Source organism: Nomascus leucogenys, chromosome 21 (assembly GCF_006542625.1).
Source record: "Nomascus leucogenys isolate Asia chromosome 21, Asia_NLE_v1, whole genome shotgun sequence".
Taxonomy (NCBI): Eukaryota; Metazoa; Chordata; class Mammalia; order Primates; family Hylobatidae; genus Nomascus; species Nomascus leucogenys.
Genome location: NC_044401.1, coordinates 52,708,231 through 52,725,203, shown reverse-complemented (window position 1 = coordinate 52,725,203; position 16,973 = coordinate 52,708,231). Strand labels below are relative to the sequence as shown.

The 16,973-nt window shown below is 45.0% G+C and overlaps 1 protein-coding gene across 1 annotated transcript in view; it reads left to right on the top strand.

Annotated features, from left to right (window-relative positions):
* MKRN2 (makorin ring finger protein 2) overlaps positions 1-16,973 on the top strand; it is a 30,260-nt gene that overhangs the window by 3,675 nt on the left and 9,612 nt on the right. The window contains exons 2-4 of the mRNA XM_003264996.4: positions 11,745-11,873; positions 12,957-13,138; positions 14,942-15,243. Coding sequence (XP_003265044.1) covers positions 11,745-11,873; positions 12,957-13,138; positions 14,942-15,243 — 613 coding nt within the window. The remainder of the gene's footprint in view (positions 1-11,744; positions 11,874-12,956; positions 13,139-14,941; positions 15,244-16,973) is intronic.

Here is a 16,973-nt window from a genome sequence, read left to right as displayed (position 1 = left end):
TGTCTGAAACAGTCTTTTGGGTTTACCTAGGGTAACACCCCTTTGGAGTGTCCCCCAGAAAGAACCTACCTGCTCTTGAGTCTCCAGCTATGCACTTCACCCGCCTAGTCGTCTCTCCCCTCCTCCAGTGCATGTCTCAGTCGTCTCTCTTGGAAGATATGAGGGGCGGTTTGTCCATCAGAAAGGGTGAGCAGTTGGAAATTCATTACAAAGCACAATATAAAAAAAAGAGGCTTGGAGTAAGATCAGTATAACATAGATGGAAAGGAATGACTATAAGCACATGACAGAGATGCCCCAAAGGACAAGCAGGATGTGCTCTAGGTGGCTTTGTGCTTGTCACTGGGGAGTGGAAATGGTGACATATACTACAAAAATAGGACTGGGCTGACTTCACCTCTTACATAACTCTCGTTTCATACTTGCCTTTCTTGAAGGCAGTGATGGTGGTCTAGAAATTATTTCTGAATCTGTTTAAATCTCAGCTCAGTCACTTACAGAAGTGAAGTGGCTTTTATGAAGTCACCAGCTTATAAATGGCAAAACTAACTAGAAGCTCTGGTTGGCAGTTAAATATTTGTATTTTAATGGAAGAGATAATTAGTGCAGTTTGGAAGGCAAGTTTTCTGGATAGGACCTATGGAAGGTGGAGGTAGAATTATAAAAGGCATCCTTGCAGGAGACCACTACCTAAAAAAATCTCCTCTTGTCTGCCTTGTTAACAATTAGTATCTGGTAGAGGGCCTGTGGTAATCTTCCACCCTGGTTCTTTCAGGAAATTTTCTGTTCTAATTGCTTCAAAAGAAACGATACAGTATTGGCTGGTGCAGTGGCTCATGCCTGTAATCCCAGCACTTGGGGAGGCCGAGGTAGGAGGATCACTTAAGCCCTGGAGTTCGAGACCAGCCTGGGCAACATAGCAAGATCCTGTCTCCACCTGAGAAAAGGAAAGAAACTATACAGTATTTATTCGGTATCACTTTTGTGTAACTGCTTATGTTGCCACTTTGAACCTGTCTTCTTTCAGTATTTATGAGTTTACTAATCCTGATACCTCTTTGTCATTCAGACTTGGCTCTTGGCACTGACTTTTTTTTTTAAACTATTACACCCTCAAAGATTACCATGTTTGAGGACAATTGAAATATTGCAGTCTTGAGTAGCATTTCTCAAAAATAATTCTCAAACTGCTTAGATGTATACTCTACTTTTGTGTTTGAGATCTCCAAGACCACCCCAAATCCAGAGACTGTCTAGAACTAGGACAAGTGGGTCCCAGGATACAGCTGTATTCAAGGCTGAGATTATTACCATATCTAGTAAGGGGTCACAGCCAGATCATGAGGGCAGAAGACATAGGGGGTCTGGAGGAGCCTAGGTGCAGGCTTCCTACATCTCTCCCTCCCTGAGAGGGCCACACAGCAATGAAAATGCGGCAGCATATGTCCAGGGAAGCCCATTAGGGATTCAGTGCCCAAGCTGGTCACATAGGCACCCTCTGCCTAGCATGAACCAAAATTCCAGACTCCCAGAAGGAAAGCAGGTTTTCAGCCTGAACTACATCGTACATCAGTTTAGACACAGGAGCCACTCTCCATCATTTAGGGAAAATTTTGTATCTGTGTAGAGAACTGTTACTAGCCAAGTTCCCAGATGCCAGGCAAGGGGCAGCCTTGGAAGCAGACCTTCCTAAGGATAGCAGTCTCAGATCTGCTGTTTAACTCTCTTCTGTGCATTTATAAAATCGGTATTGTAAATAACAGGAACTCTAAGTTTCTAATAAAAAGTGCCCTTAGTTTTCCAACTTCTGTTTGCGCTTTTTCTTTTTAAAAAATAAAACTATAACAGCCTTATGGCAAATTACTGCACAATGTCTGATCTAGTGCAGTGGTCCCCAACCAGTCCATGGCCTTTTAGGAACCAGGCCACACAGCAGGAGATGAGCAGTGGGCAAGTGAGCAAAGCTTTATCTGTGTTTATAGCCACTCCCCATCACTCACATTACCACCTGAGCTCCACCTCCTGTCAGATCAGCAGCAGCATTAGATTCTCACAGAAGCACTAACCCTATTGTCACCTGTGCATGTGAGGGATCTACATTGTGTGCTTCTTATGAGAATCTAATGCCTGATGAACTGTCACTGTCTCCCATGACCCCCAGATGGGACCATCTAGTTGCAGAAAAACAAGCTCAGTGTCCCACTGATTCTACACTATGGTGAGTTGTATACTTATTTCGTTATATGTTACAATAATAATGTGCACAATAAATGTAATGTGCTTGAATCATCCTGAAACCATCCCCCATCCCCCCATTCTGTGGAAAAATTGTCTTCCATAAAACTGGTCCCTGGCTCCAAAAAGATTGGGGACTGCTGATCTAATGGTAGGCCACAAGAGGGTGCTTCCTGGGGAAAGCCTAGATGACTACCTAGCAAAGGCTGTAGGATGGCACCATTGTATAGTCACTTAAGTCATGAGGTCCAGTTCTCATTTTGTAGGCTCAGAAATTTGATTCTGTTGGTGTACATAGAGGTAGCTCATACTAGCCAAACTCATAAGAGACTGACTTATGTACTAGAATATCCTTTTATAATTTCCCTGGGAAAAAAATAAACTGTCAGGTAGGTCTGGTCATCACTTCCTCTGCTTTTGGGGAGAGGAACAGGTGGAGAAGTCAGAGGTTTCTGATTGGGGCAGATGTGCAGCATGTTCACTAGTACTCTTTCTCTGGAGACACCAGCAGTCTGGGCCTCTTGGGCCTTCCTGGCATTCCTTCCATATATTCCCTCTTGTTGTCTAGTTCTTTTTTTTTTTTTTTTTTCCCTGAGACGGAGTCTCACTCTGTCGCCAGGCTGGAGTGCAGTGGCACAATCTCGGCTCACTGCAGCCTCCGCCTCTTGGGTTCAAGCGATTCTCATGCCTCAGCTTCCCGAGTAGCTGGGATTACAGGCGGCTGCTACCATGCCCGGCTAATTTTTGTATTTTTAGTAGAGACGGGGTTTCACCATGTTGGCCAGGCTGGTCTCAAACTCCTGACCTCAGGTGATCTGCCCACCTTGACCTCCCAAAGTGCTGGGATTACAGGCGTGAGCCACTGTGCCCGGCCTTCCTGTTGTGTAGTTCTGTTCTATTTTCCACTTTCAGACAGAACCATATAAATGGTTAGATTGATGCTTTCTATATCTGCTTGCATTTAGTCATATTCTAGCTGTGCCTTCCTGCAGTTATTCCCAAGCATTCTTTATTAGAGAACAGATGTTCCCAACTACGTCTTCCAGAGCACTAGCTCGAGAGGATCTGGGGCCCCAGATTGGGAAGTGCCATAGCGTGTGGATGCCACTAGTGAGTGAGCCTGTGGGCAGCAGGGTATGAGGAGGCCTCTTGGATCAGCCAAGACTCATGCTGGTCCATGAAGGAAGGTGGGTTATAGTAATTCAGTAGAATGAAAGATATGGGCTACTGTGTTTTACACAGGGGCCACGATGGGGATGAAGGCAGCATGATAGGGAAATTGATTTTGTTGGGGAAAGGTCAGGGCTATCCGGAAAGGCCAGAGTTGGAGTCCTCATATCTAGCAATTAAATCTTCTGTAAGTCACCTCACCTCTCTGAGCCTTGGCTTTGCTATTTGCAAAAATAAAAAGAAAAAAATACCATATATCTTATCCTCAAGAATCACTACTCTTAACATGCTATTATATATCTTTCCAGATTTTTTTTTTGAGACAGGGTCTCACTGTGTTGTCCAGACTGGAGTGCAGTGATACAATCATAGCTCACTGTCGTCTCCAATTTCCAAGCTCAAGTGATCCTCCTGCTTCAGCCTCCCTAGTAACTGGGACTACAGGCGCACAGAACCACAGCTGGCTAATTTTTGTATTTTTTGTAGAGATGAGGTTTTGCCATGTTGCCCAGGCTAGTCTTGAACTCCTGAGCTCAAGAGATCTGCCCGCCTCATCCTCCCAAAGTGCTGGGATTACAGGTGTGAGCCACTACGCCTGGCCCCAGATTTTTTTTTTTTTTTTGAGACAGAGTCTTGCTGTGTTGCCCAGGCTGGAGTGCAGTGGTGCGATCTGGGCTTACTGCAACCTCAGCCTCCTGGGTTCAAGTGATTCTCCTGCCTCAGCCTCCCAAGTAGCTGGGATTACAGGCACCTACCACCATGCCCAGCTAATTTTTGTATTTTTAGTAGAGACGGGATTTTGCCATGTTGGCCAGGCTGGTCTTGAACTCCTGACCTCAAGTGATCTACCTGCCTCAGCCTCCCAAAGTGCTGGGATTACAGGTGTGAGCCACCATGCCCTGCTGGGCCCCAGAATTTTAAAGTACACGTATGTATATATTTATAATCTTTTACCAAAATGAGATCATACTGTATATACTGGTTTAAAAAAATTTATTGTGGGCCGGGCGCGGTGGCTCACTCCTATAATCCCAGCACTTTGGGAGGCCAAGGTGGGCGGATCACGAGGTCAGGAGTTCAAGACCAATCTGGCCAACATGGTGAAACCCCCGTCTTTACTAAAAATACAAAAATTAGCTGGGCGTGGTGGCGGGTGCTTGTAATCCCAGCTACTTTGGAGGCTGAGGCAGGTGAACACTTGAACTTGGGAGGCGGAGGTTGCAGTGAGCCGAGATGGTGTCACTACACTCCAGCCTGGGTGACAGAGCGAGACTCCATCTAAAAAAAAAAAAAAATATAAAATTTCCATAAAATTTACCATCTTAACCATTTTTAAGTTTATAGTTCTGTTACATGCATTCACATTGTTGTGTAACCAATCTCCAGAGCTCTTTGTCTTGCAAAACTGAAACTCTGTACTACCCATTAAAAAACTTCCATTTCTCTCATCCCCAGCCTCTGACACCTGGCATTCGACTGTCTGTCTCTATGAATTTGACTACTCTAGGGACCTCACAGAAGTGGAATCATACAGCATTTGCCTTTTTGTGACTGGTTTATTTTACTTAGCGTAATGTCCTCAAGGTTCATGCATGTTGTAGCATGTGTCAGAATCACCTTTCTTTTTTTTTGAGATGGAGTCTCGCTCTGTGGCCCAGGCTGGAGTGAAGTGGCGCGATCTCGGCCCGCTGCAAGCTCCGCCTCCTGGGTTCACGCCATTCTCCTGCCTCAGCCTCCCGAGTAGCTGGGACTATAGGCACCTGCCACCACGCCCGGCTAATTTTTTTGTGTTTTTAGTAGATACGGAGTTTCACCGTGTTAGCCAGGATGGTCTCTATCTCCTGACCTCATGATCCGCCCGCCTCGGCCTCCCTAAGTGCTGGGATTACATGCATGAGCCACCGCGCCCGGCCAGAATCACCTTTCTTTTTAAGGCTGATTGTATGGATAGACCACATCTTGTTTATGCATTCATCCATTAGCGCACGCTTGAGTTGCTTCCACCTTTTGGCTATTGTGAATAATGCTGGTATGAACACGGGTGTGCAAATGTTTATTTGAGTCCCTACTTTGAAGCCTTCTATTTTTTTTGAAACAGACTCACTCTGTTGCCCAGGCTAGAGTGCAGTGGCGTGATCTTGGCTCACTGCAACCTCTCCCTCCCAGGTTCAAGTGATTCTCCTGCCTCAGCCCCCAAAGTAGCTGGGATTACAGATGCCCACCACCATGCCCGGCTAATTTTTGTATTTTTAGTAGAGACGAGGTTTCACCATGTTGGTCAGGTTGGTCTCAAATTCCTGACCTCAGGTGATCCACCCATCTCGGCCTCCCAAAGTTCTGGGATTACAGGTGTGAGCCACTGGGCCTGGCCTGAATTATTTTATGTCTATACCCAGAAGTGGAATTGCCAGATCATATGGTAAATATATTTTCAATTTTTTAAGGAACTCCCATACTGTTTTTCTATAGCAGCTGCACCATTAGCTGTTTTATAATCTACTCTTCTCAGTTAATTGTGTTTAACTTTCCATATTAATAAATTTTCATTTTATACCTAGTCCATACTCACATTTATTTCAAAATATCTTTCAAAATATCTGATTTCAAAAATGGCTGTTGTATCTGGTTTGTTGAAACCAGACTCTAGTCCAGAGGTAAGTATTGCATCTGGTTATTATGTCCCTTGTGTTCTGTCTGCTAACCTAGCATTGTCTCTTCCCTTTTTTCTCTTTTTTAACAGCTTTTTCTGAGGTATAACTTATATACCATAAAATTTACCTGTTTGAAGTGTACAGTGCAAAATTTTTAGTGAATTTACAAAGTTGTACAACCATCACCACAGTTAAATTTCAGGACATTTCTATCACCCCCAAAAGATCCCTTGTGCCCATTAGCAGTCACCCTCACCTCTCTCCTCCCAACCCTACGCAACCACTTAATCTACTTTCCATCTCTATAGATTTGCCTTTTCTGACATTGCATATAAATGGAATCCTGCAACATGTGGTCTTTTGTGTCCAGCTTCTTTCACTCCACATAATGTTTTCAAGGTTCACCCATGTTGTAGTGTGTGCCAGTACTTCTTTCGTTTTTATGGCTGGATAAGAGCCCATTGTATGGATAAATCACATTTTGTCTGTCTGTTCATCAGTTGATGGACATTTGGATTGTTTCCACTTTTTGGCTGTTACGCATAATGCTGCTTTGGACATTCATGTACAAGTATTTTTGTGGACATAGATTTTCATTTTCTTGGGTACATACCTAGGCGTAGAATTGTTGGGTCATATGGTAGATTTCTGTTTACATTTTTTAAGAAACTGTCAAACTGACTTCCAGACTCAGCCTCCTTTAGTTACGTGGCACTTATAAAAAGAGCAGGCCTAGATCCCACGTCCAGCCTCTTTTGTATTTATTTGGTTGTTTTCTCGAGATGTCTTTCATAGGTTGTCCCCAGTCTCCTGTATTTTCTATGAACTGGATGTTAGATCTGGAGTTTTGTGGATTCAAATTAATTGTTTCTGGCTAGAATACGTCATAGGTTGTTTTATACTTCATTTTGGGTCATATCAGCAGGTACATATTTAAGTTTTTTCCAAGTTGATTTTGGGTCCAGCATCATTTGTTGAAAAGATTCTTTCCCCCACTTACTTTTTTTTTTTTTTTTTTTTTTGAGACAGGGTCTCACTCTGTCACCCAGGCTAGAGTGCAGCAGCATGATCTTGGCTCATTGCAACCACTGCCTCCTGGGCTCAAGCGATCCTCCTACCTCATCTTCCTGAGTAGCTGGGAGCACAGGCGCACGCTACCATGCCTGGCTGATTTTTTGTATATTTTTTGGTAGAGACGAGGTTTCACCATGTTGCCCAGGCTGATCTCAAACTCCTGAGCTCAAGCAGTCCACTCGCCTTGGCCTCCCAAAGTGCTGGGATTACAGGCGTGAGCCACTGCATGCGGCCTATGTGTGGTTCTATTTACAGGGTTTTTTGTTTGTTTTTTTTTGTTTGTTTTGAGACAGGGTCTTGCTTTGTCACCCAGGCTGGAGTACAATGGTGCAAACAGAGCTCACTGCAGCCTCTCTCCTTCCTGGGCTCAAGCAGTCCTCCCACCTCAGGCCCCCAAGTAGCCACCATGCACGGCTGATTTTTGTATTTTTTATACAGATTGGGTTTTGCCATGTTGCCCAGGCTGACCTCAAACTCCTGGGTTCAAGCAGTCCTCGCACCTTGGCCTCCCAAAGTGGTGGGATTACGGGCATGAGCCTCTGAGCCCAGACTATTTATGGATCTTTAAAGAATCCCTGCAGCCTCCCTAAACTCCAATCTCTGTGATTTGCCTGAGGTTCTACTCCCAGTACCAAGACCTAGAATATGCCTCCAGGTAGGAAGTCAGACTAAATGTGGGGCTTACTTCCTGTGTTTCCCTTCTCTTAAGGACCAGTCCTTTTTTCTATTGTCTGAAAGCAGTTGATTCACATATTTTGTTTCATTTTCCAGTTGGGTTTTTTTTGTTTTGTTTTGTTTTTTTTACGGTGAGAAGCCAAGATCTATGCTCCTTGGTAGTCAGAAGCAAAAGTTTATTTTTTTCTCTCCCTCTCTCAGATGGTTTCTATTCTGTGTCTTCAAGTATTCTGATATTTTCCTTTGTAGTATCCCATCTACTAAACTCATCTAATGTAATTCTCATTTCAGACATTGTATTTTTCACTTCTAGAAGTTTCATTTGTTTTTTGTTTTGTTTTGTTTTGAGATGGAATTTTGCTCTTATTGCCCAGGCTGGAGTGCAATGGTGTGATCTCGGCTCACTGCAACCTCCGCCTCCAGGGTTCAGGTGATTCTCCTGCCTCAGCCTCCCAAGTAGCTGGGATTACAGGCACCTGCCACCACACCTGGCTAATTTTTGTATTTTTAATAGAGACGGGGTTTCACCATGTTGGCCAGGCTGGTTTCGAACTCCTGACCTGTGGTCATCCGCCCACCTCAGTCTCCCAAAGCGCTGGGATTATAGGTGTAAGCCACCACGCCCAGTATTTGGTTTTATTTAAATCATCAATTTCTCTCCACATTATGTTTATGTTTTTCTTTAAATCTTTCAGCATATTGAGCATATTTATAATAGCTGTTCTTAAGGTCTTATTTTGCTGATTCCATCATCTCTGTAATTCCTGTTCTTTATTTTTCTCTTGGTTATAGGTCACATTTTTTTCTGCTTTTTGGCATATCTAGTAATTTATGATTGGATGCCAAGCATTGTGAGTTTCTGAGCATTTGGATTTATTGTCTTCCTTTAAAGTTTGTTTTGGCTGACAGTAAGTAACATACTTGTTATCAGCTTGTTTTTTTTTCTAAAGCTTATTTTTAGGGCTTATTAGGGTGTGTCTAAAATACTTCTACTCTAACACTAGTTTACTTTTTTTTGTGTGTGTGTGAGACAGGATCTTGCTGTCACCCAGGCTAGGGTGCAGTGGCACAATCATGGCTACTGCAGCCTTCAACTCCTGGGTTTAAGCAATCCTCCTGTCTCACTCTCCTGAGTAGCTGAACCACAGGTGCATACCACCATGCTAGGCTAATTTTTAAATTTTAGGGTCTCCCTTTGTTGCCCTGGCTAGTTTATCTTTTTTTTTTTTTTGAGACGGAGTTTTTGCTGTTGTCACCCAGGCTGGAGTGCAATGGTACAATGTCGGCTCACCGCAACCTCCGCCTCCTAAGTTCAAGTGATTCTCCTGCCTCAGCCTCCTGAGTAGCTGGGATTACAGGCATGCACCTCCACTCCTGACTCATTTTGTATTTTTTTAGTAGAGACGAGGTTTCTCCATGTTGGTCAGACTGGTCTGGAACTCCCGACCTCAGGTGATGTGCCCGCCTCGGCCTCCCAAAGTACTAGGATTACAGGCGTGAGCCACCATGCCCAGCCTAGTTTATCTTTAATATCAAGGCATGTTCATCTAGGGTCTCTACTGTTTGAATATTCACTCAGGTCTCTCTACCCTGTCTGGACAGAGTTAGAATGCCTCCCAGGTATTCCTGTACCACTTATTCCTTCAAGGCCAGGATCTGATATCTCAGTGGAATATTCTGATACAGAACATGTGATACATCTGATATTCTGATACGTCTGAAACAATGTATCAGAAACAGCTTTCATTAAAAACTATACTTCAAGTACCCATACAACCTTTCTGTTTCTCACTTTCAGTACAGTGTTCAATAAATTGCATGAGCTTATTCTATACTTTATTATAAAATAGATTTTGTGTTAGATGATTTGGCCCAACTGTAGGCTAATGTAAGTGTTCTGAGCATAAGTAAGGTAGCCTAGGCTGAGCTAGGAGAATCACTTGAACCCGCAAGGCAGAGGTTGCAGTGAGCTGAGACTGTGCCATTGCACTCCAGCCTGGGTGACAGAGACTCCGTCTCAGAACAAAAAACAAAAAACAATGGCTTCATTGGGATGTAACTCCATCATTAGTCAAGGAGCATCTGTGTATATCTTTTGATACCACACTATGGTATTTGATCCTCACTATGACCAGTTAAGTGGGTACTATAATCTTCATTTTAAAGGCAAAGGTAGCAAGGCCCAGGGAAGTTGGTTTTGTAACATGTTCTTAAGTGGCAGAGCTGGGTCTTGAGCCCAGATCTTTTGGTTTCATTAGTCATGCCCTTTAAGCTCCTTGAGAACAGAGAGAACAGTTTTTCACAAAGTATTTTCTCAATTATGTGGCTCACATTGAACATATCTCAAATCAGGAAGATACATCTTCACATAGAAATGTATGGGATCGGGCAACCCGCTCGGGTCCCCTTCCACACCGTGGCAGCTTTGTTCTTTTACTCTTTGCAATAAATCTTGCTACTGCTCACTCTTTGAGTCCACACTGCCTTTATGAGCTGTAACGCTCATCGCAAAGGTCTGCAGCTTCACTCCTGAAGCCAGCGAGACCACGAACCCACCGGGAGGAACGAACAACTCCAGACGCGCCGCTTTAAGAGCTGTAACACCGTGAAGATCCGCAGCTTCACTCCTGAGCCAGCAAGACCATGAACCCCACCAGAAGGAAGAAACTCTGAACACATCCGAACATCAGAAGGAACAAACTTCGGACACACCGCCTTTAAGAACTGTAACACTCACCGCGAGGGTCCGTGGCTTCATTCCTGAAGTCAGTGAGACCAAGAACCCACTAATTCCGGACACAGTAACTTCCAAAGTATGGTGTTAGCAGTGTGTCTCTAAGGCTGAGGGAGGAAGCCTTGGAAATGCGGTCTGAAAGCCTGCTAGCTGATTCTAATATGCAGCCACAGGCTGGAATGCAGTGGCGTGATCTCGGCTCGCTACACCCTCCACCTCCCAGCCGCCTGCCTTGGCCTCCCAAAGTGCTAAGATTACAGCCTCTGCCCAGCCGCCACCTGGTCTAGGAAGTGAGGAGTGTCTCTGTCTGGCCGCTCATCGTCTGGGATGTGAGGAGCGCCTCTGCCCGGCCGCCCCGTCTGGGAAGTGAGGAGAGCCTCTGCCTGGCCGCTGTGCAATCTTCCAAGTGTGAAGTGTCAACCTTTCTGCAGGTGTACCCAACAGCTCCAAAGAGACAGTGACCATCGAGAACGGGCCATGATGACGATGGCGGTTTTGTCGAAAAGAAAAGGGGGAAATGTGGGGAAAAGAAAGAGAGATCAGATTGTTACTGTGTCTGTATAGAAAGAAGTAGACATAGGAGACTCCATTTTGTTCTGTACTAAGAAAAATTCTTCTGCCTTGGGATGCTGTTAATCTATAACCTTACCCCCAACCCCGTGCTCTCTGAAACATGTGCTGTGTCAACTCAGGGTTAAATGGATTAAGGGCTGTGCAAGACGTGCTTTGTTAAACAGATGCCTGAAGGCAGCATGCTCATTAAGAGTCATCACCACTCCCTAATCTCTAGTACCCAGGGACACAAACACTGCTGAAGGCTGCAGGGACCTCTGCCTAGGAAAGCCAGAGACCTTTGTTCACGTGTTTATCTGCTGACCTTCTCTCCACTATTATCCTATGACCCTGCCACATCCCCCTCTCCAAGAAACACCCAAGAATGATCAATAAATACTAAGGAAAAAAAAAGAAATGTATGGGATCATTTGTTTTTCTTTCAGAAAAGCTGTCATTGAATCCATTGTAGTGCCTCTGAAATCACTGTTGTAGAATCAAGGAAATATATAGATCTCTCTCCAGTGCCTAATAGAGCCTTTATACATGCTCTGTATGCTTGGTAAGTATTTGTATGCTAGGTTCAAGAATAAGCTGATTTTATAAAGCAAAATGTGCTTCTAAAAGTTGTATGCCTGTGCTTGTCTCTGCAGGTATTTTATGCATGGTGTGTGTCGGGAAGGAAGTCAGTGCCTATTCTCACATGACTTGGCAAACAGCAAGCCGTCCACCATCTGCAAGTACTACCAGAAGGGCTACTGTGCCTATGGAACTCGGTGCAGGCAAGGACTCTGCAACAGGCTCCAGCTGTGACACTGATTTCATTTGGAGAATGGGTCTTGATAAGGGGGAAATTTTAATGTAAAAGTAATGTGACAACATTACAAAAAGTATGGCAAATAAATTTAAAACCTCAGTTTCAGTACCCTAAAACTAATTTTCTTTTCTTTCTTTCTTTTTTTTTTTTGAGATAGAGTCTCGCACTGTTGCCCAGGCTGGAGGGCAGTGGTGAGATCTTGGCTCTCTGCAACCTCCGCCTCCAGGGTTCAAGCAATTCTCCTGCCTCAGCCTCCCAAGTAGCTGAGATTACAGGCACCCGCCACTACGCCTGGCTGAATTTTTTTTTTTTTTGTATTTTTAGTAGAGACGGGGTTTCACCATGTTGGTCAGGCTGGTCTCTGACTCCTGACCTTGTGATCTGCCCGCCTCAGCTTCCCAAAGTGCTGGGATTACAGGCATGAGCCACCATGCCCGGCCTAATTTTCATTTTTTAAAACTACTTTTCAGCCTTATTCTTATGAATATATAGTTATAAAATTGTACACAATTCCGGAAATTTGTTCATGCTTTTGTAGTGAAGAGCTGATCTTTTCTTTCCTAGGCTGCAAAGCTTCCTTCCCTCCTTTTTCTGTGCAGTGCAGTGGGAGATGATGGAAGTAGGCCCACCTTGGTCTTCCCCTGTCAATGAGTGCCAAGAGAGTCAGGGAGAGATCATTGGCCCTTGTCAGCATTTTGGGGACTCCTGCTCCAAAGAATACTGGGTCAGTCAGGCATCAGGAGATTTCAGCTCAACATCTGTTTGGAACTTTCAGGTTCTCTGTGTGGTCTGGAGCTGTGTGTCTGTCCCACTCAAGTCCCACAGAGACACTTAAGCATAGGTGATAGATAGCAAATGTCCCCCTCACACTGAATTGCCAAGTATCTGTTAATAATCGATAATCCTGTTAGAGTTTAAATATTGGAAAAGATGGCCGCCTTCTTCACCTCAACAAGTGCAGCAGAAAGAGGGCCATTGGCATCTGGGGAGTGTGGGAGATGTGTGTGGGTGGCATGTCTGTAATGCGTCTGCTGTGTGTTTTGTTTAGATATGACCACACGAGGCCCTCTGCTGCAGCTGGAGGTGCTGTGGGCACCATGGCCCACAGTGTGCCCTCCCCAGCTTTCCACAGTCCTCACCCTCCTTCTGAGGTCACTGCATCCATTGTGAAAACTAACTCACATGAACCCGGAAAGCGTGAAAAGAGAACATTGGTTCTTAGAGATCGAAGTGAGTAAGCGGAAGCCTTTTGTTGCGTCTTTTTGCATAGCACTCTTGTTTATGCTTGGTGCTCCTTTCTGGCCTCCTTTTGTCAAGAGGACTCCTAACCTAATACACCTCCAGACTGTCTGCGTGGAGAGACTTCAGAACTGTTCTGAAGAGGCTCCATGTGGCTGCATATCATTCAAATGATACATTCGCCCTTGTGCCCAAGGCTGGGTTGAGCTCCAAGACTGGCCTGGCAAAACATAAAAATGCAATCTTTTTGTCAACATGTAACTTCCATCTTCATATGGTGGTTGTCCAGCTGGTGAGAAGCATCAAGCTCTTCATTTCAAACCTAAATATTTTGTCTGGGTGCAGTGGCTCACACCTATAACCCCATGACTTTTGGAGACCGAGGCGGGCGGATCACCTGAGGTCAGGAGTTCAAGACCAGCCTGGCCAACATGGTTTAGTAGAAACCCTGTCTCTACTAAAAATACAAAAATTAGCCGGGCATAGTGGCAGATGTCTGTAATCCCAGCTACTTGGGAGGCTGAGGCAGGAGAATTTCTAGAACCCGGGAGGCAGAGATTGTAGTGAGCTGAGATCACACCACTGCACTCCAGCCTGGATGACAAGAGTGAGACTCCCTCTCAAAAAAAAAGAAAACTAAATATTTTGCTAAAGAGCATGTTTCACTGTTTGACTTTTAGGCCAGTGAATGGTATTAGTTTTTATGCTGACAGTGTTTGACAGTTTAGATTGCACCTTTGGGAACAGAATAGCACACTAGGGTTTGGGACATGGTCTGTGCCTTAAAACAGGGTTTGATGAGGACGAAAGCTACAAATTGTGAAAGTTTTTTTGTTTTTTGTGATTTTTGTTTTTGTTTGTTTGTTTTGTTTTGTTTTTGAGATGGAGACTCACTGTTTCCTAGGCTGCAGTACAGTGGCATGATCTCTGCCTTTCGGGTTCAAGGGATTCTCCTGCCTCAGCCTTCTGAGTAGCTGGGATTACAGGTGCCCACCACCATGCCTGGCTAATTTTTGTATTTTTAGTAGAGACGGTGTTTCACTATGTTGGCCAGGCTGGTCTCAAACTCCTGATCTCATGATCCGCCCGCCTCGGCCTCCCAAAGTGCTGGGATTACAGGCAAGAGCCACTGCACCCGGCAATAAAAGTTGTTTTTATTGGCTGGTCCTCACCAGGTGAAGAGATTTCTAGTTCTTGGAATTGGGTATCATGAGGTAGGCAGATTCCGTCCTCAGCAAATGAGTAATCCTGTGAGAATACGTGACCTCTGAACAAGCTCGGAGGTGTGCAGTGGGAAGGCAGCAGCTCCTGGCGTGAGAAGGGGTCACCATGGGACAGTTTACACTGGCCTCAGGACCCACAGATTTGCTCTAGACATCTATTCTAGTTCACTTAAAATGATTTTACCTTTGCTGGTATGAAGGAAACACTGTGTTCTAGTGATCTCACTGTTTTTTTGTTTGTTTTAGTGTTAACTGGTGCATGTGTTAACATTTCCATATTTGCCATTTTAAACAGCTTTAGTGTTCTTTTGTATAAGTGTATCCTATTGTTTTGCTATTTCCCTGTCTTGCCATTTTTGTTGTTTGTTTTTTTAAGTAATTATAAGTAGTGTCACTATGAACATTTTATACTATTACTTTTATTTTTCCCCTTCGGTCTGTTTTTTTTGCCATATGTTCTCAAGAGTGGAATTATTAGGTCAGAGTAGCTTAATATGTTAGGCTTTGGCTAACGGCATACCAGAAAAATTGTGCCATTTTCATGTGCGTGTGTGCTGTGTGTTGTATTCAGATCTCTCTGGCATGGCTGAAGGGAAGACCCAGCCGAGCATGGCGAGTAATCCAGGCAGCTGCAGCGACCCTCAGCCCAGCCCCGAGATGAAGCCACATTCCTACCTGGATGCCATCAGGAGTGGCCTTGATGTGGAGGCCAGCAGCTCCTACAGCAGCGAGCAGCAGCTGTGCCCCTACGCGGCTGCTGGGGAGTGCCGGTTTGGGGATACCTGTGTCTACCTGCACGGGGAGGTGTGTGAAATCTGTAGGCTGCAAGTCTTGCACCCATTGGACCCAGAGCAGAGGAAGGCTCACGAAAAGGTAAAGTCATAAACCTTTGCATGAACTCATGTTAAGAAATCTGAAACGTACTGAACAGGACACGGAAGGCCATCCATCCATACACACTCAAGAAATCTGAAATGTACTAAGTGACAGAATTGTTGGTATTTCCACAGGCATCCCCCTGCCAGTAATACCCATATTATGTATCTGGTATATTTACATCCTATTTTCAGGTTCTTTTTTCTGCAGTCATTTTGCCAATTTTTTTTTTTTTTTTTTAACGGAGTCTCCCTCTCACCCAGGCTGGAGTACAGTGGTGCAATCTCGGCTCACTGCAACCTCTGCTTCCCTGGCTCAGGTGATCCTCCTGCCTCAGCCCCGCCGAGTAGCTGGGATTACAGGTGCCCACCACCACACCCGGCTACTTTTTGTATTTTTAGGAAAGATGGGGTTTCACCACGTTGGCCAGGCTGGTCTCGAACTCCTGACCTCAAGTGGTCCACCTGCCTTGGCCTCCCAAAGTGCTGGGATTACAGGCATGAGCCACCATGCCCGGCCTATTTTGCCAATTTTTGATTACTCAGAATAAAGAGAAAAAGAAGTGGTATCTGAAACATAAAATCATGCTAAGTTCAAAGAACACATCTAGCTCGAGACCATGGTATGTCGTCTGTGTGTATGTCTCTATCACACACAGATACAGCATCCTCCCTCCCTGGGTTCACACTTCCTCATAGTTGGGATCCAGCTAGGTGAAGTTTTGGAAGATTCGAGCACAAATCGTAGAATCTGAGGAGCCACTTATTGGAAGGGCCTTTTAAAGTCATTAATGTCTGCAGTGTTTTGGGAGGCTTTGCCTTATGCTAGGCCCTATGCATGATGCAGAAGGTACGAAGCTGGATAAGAGGCAGGGGAGGGCCAGCCATGGTGACTCACACCTGTAATCCCAGCAGTTTGGCAGGCCAGGGCAGGCAGATCGCTTGAGCCCAGGAGTTTGAGACCAGCCTGGGCAACATGGTGAGATCCCCGTCTCTACAAAAAAAAAAAATACAAACATTAGCCAGGTGTGGTGGTGCACACCTGTAGTCGCAGCTACTCGGCAGGGCTGAGGTGGGAGGATCACCCGAGCCTGGGAAGTAGAGGTTGCAGTGAGCCACGATTGTGCCACTGCACTCCAGCCTGGGCAATAGAGTGAGACCCTGTCTCAAAAAATAATAATAATAAAAAAATTTAAAAATGCCAGGTGTGGTGGCTTGGCCAACTTTTAAAATTTTATTTTATTTTGGCTGGGCATGGTGGCTCACGCCTGTAATCCCAGCACTTTGGGAGGCTGAGGCGGGCGGATCACGAGGTCAGGAGATTGAGACCGTCCTGGCTAACATGGTGAAACCCCGTCTCTACTAAAAATACAAAAAATTAACTGGGTGTGGTGGCAGGCGCCTGTAGTCCCAGCTACTTGGGAGGCTGAGGCAGGAGAATGGTGTGAACCCGGCAGACGGAGCTTGCAGTGAGCCGAGATTGCGCCACCGTACTCCAGCCTGGACGACAGAGCGAGACTCCATCTCGAAAAAAAAAAATTATTTTATTTTTCACAGAGGTGAGGTCTTGCTATGTTGCTTAGGCTGGTCTTGAACTCCTGAGATCAAGCAGTCCTCTTACCATGGCCTCCCAGAGTAATGGGATTACAGGTGTGAGCCACTGCACCTGGCCTAAGACATGTTTAAATGGACAGCATATTCCTAGATAATCAAGGGGTAAGTTAGTAC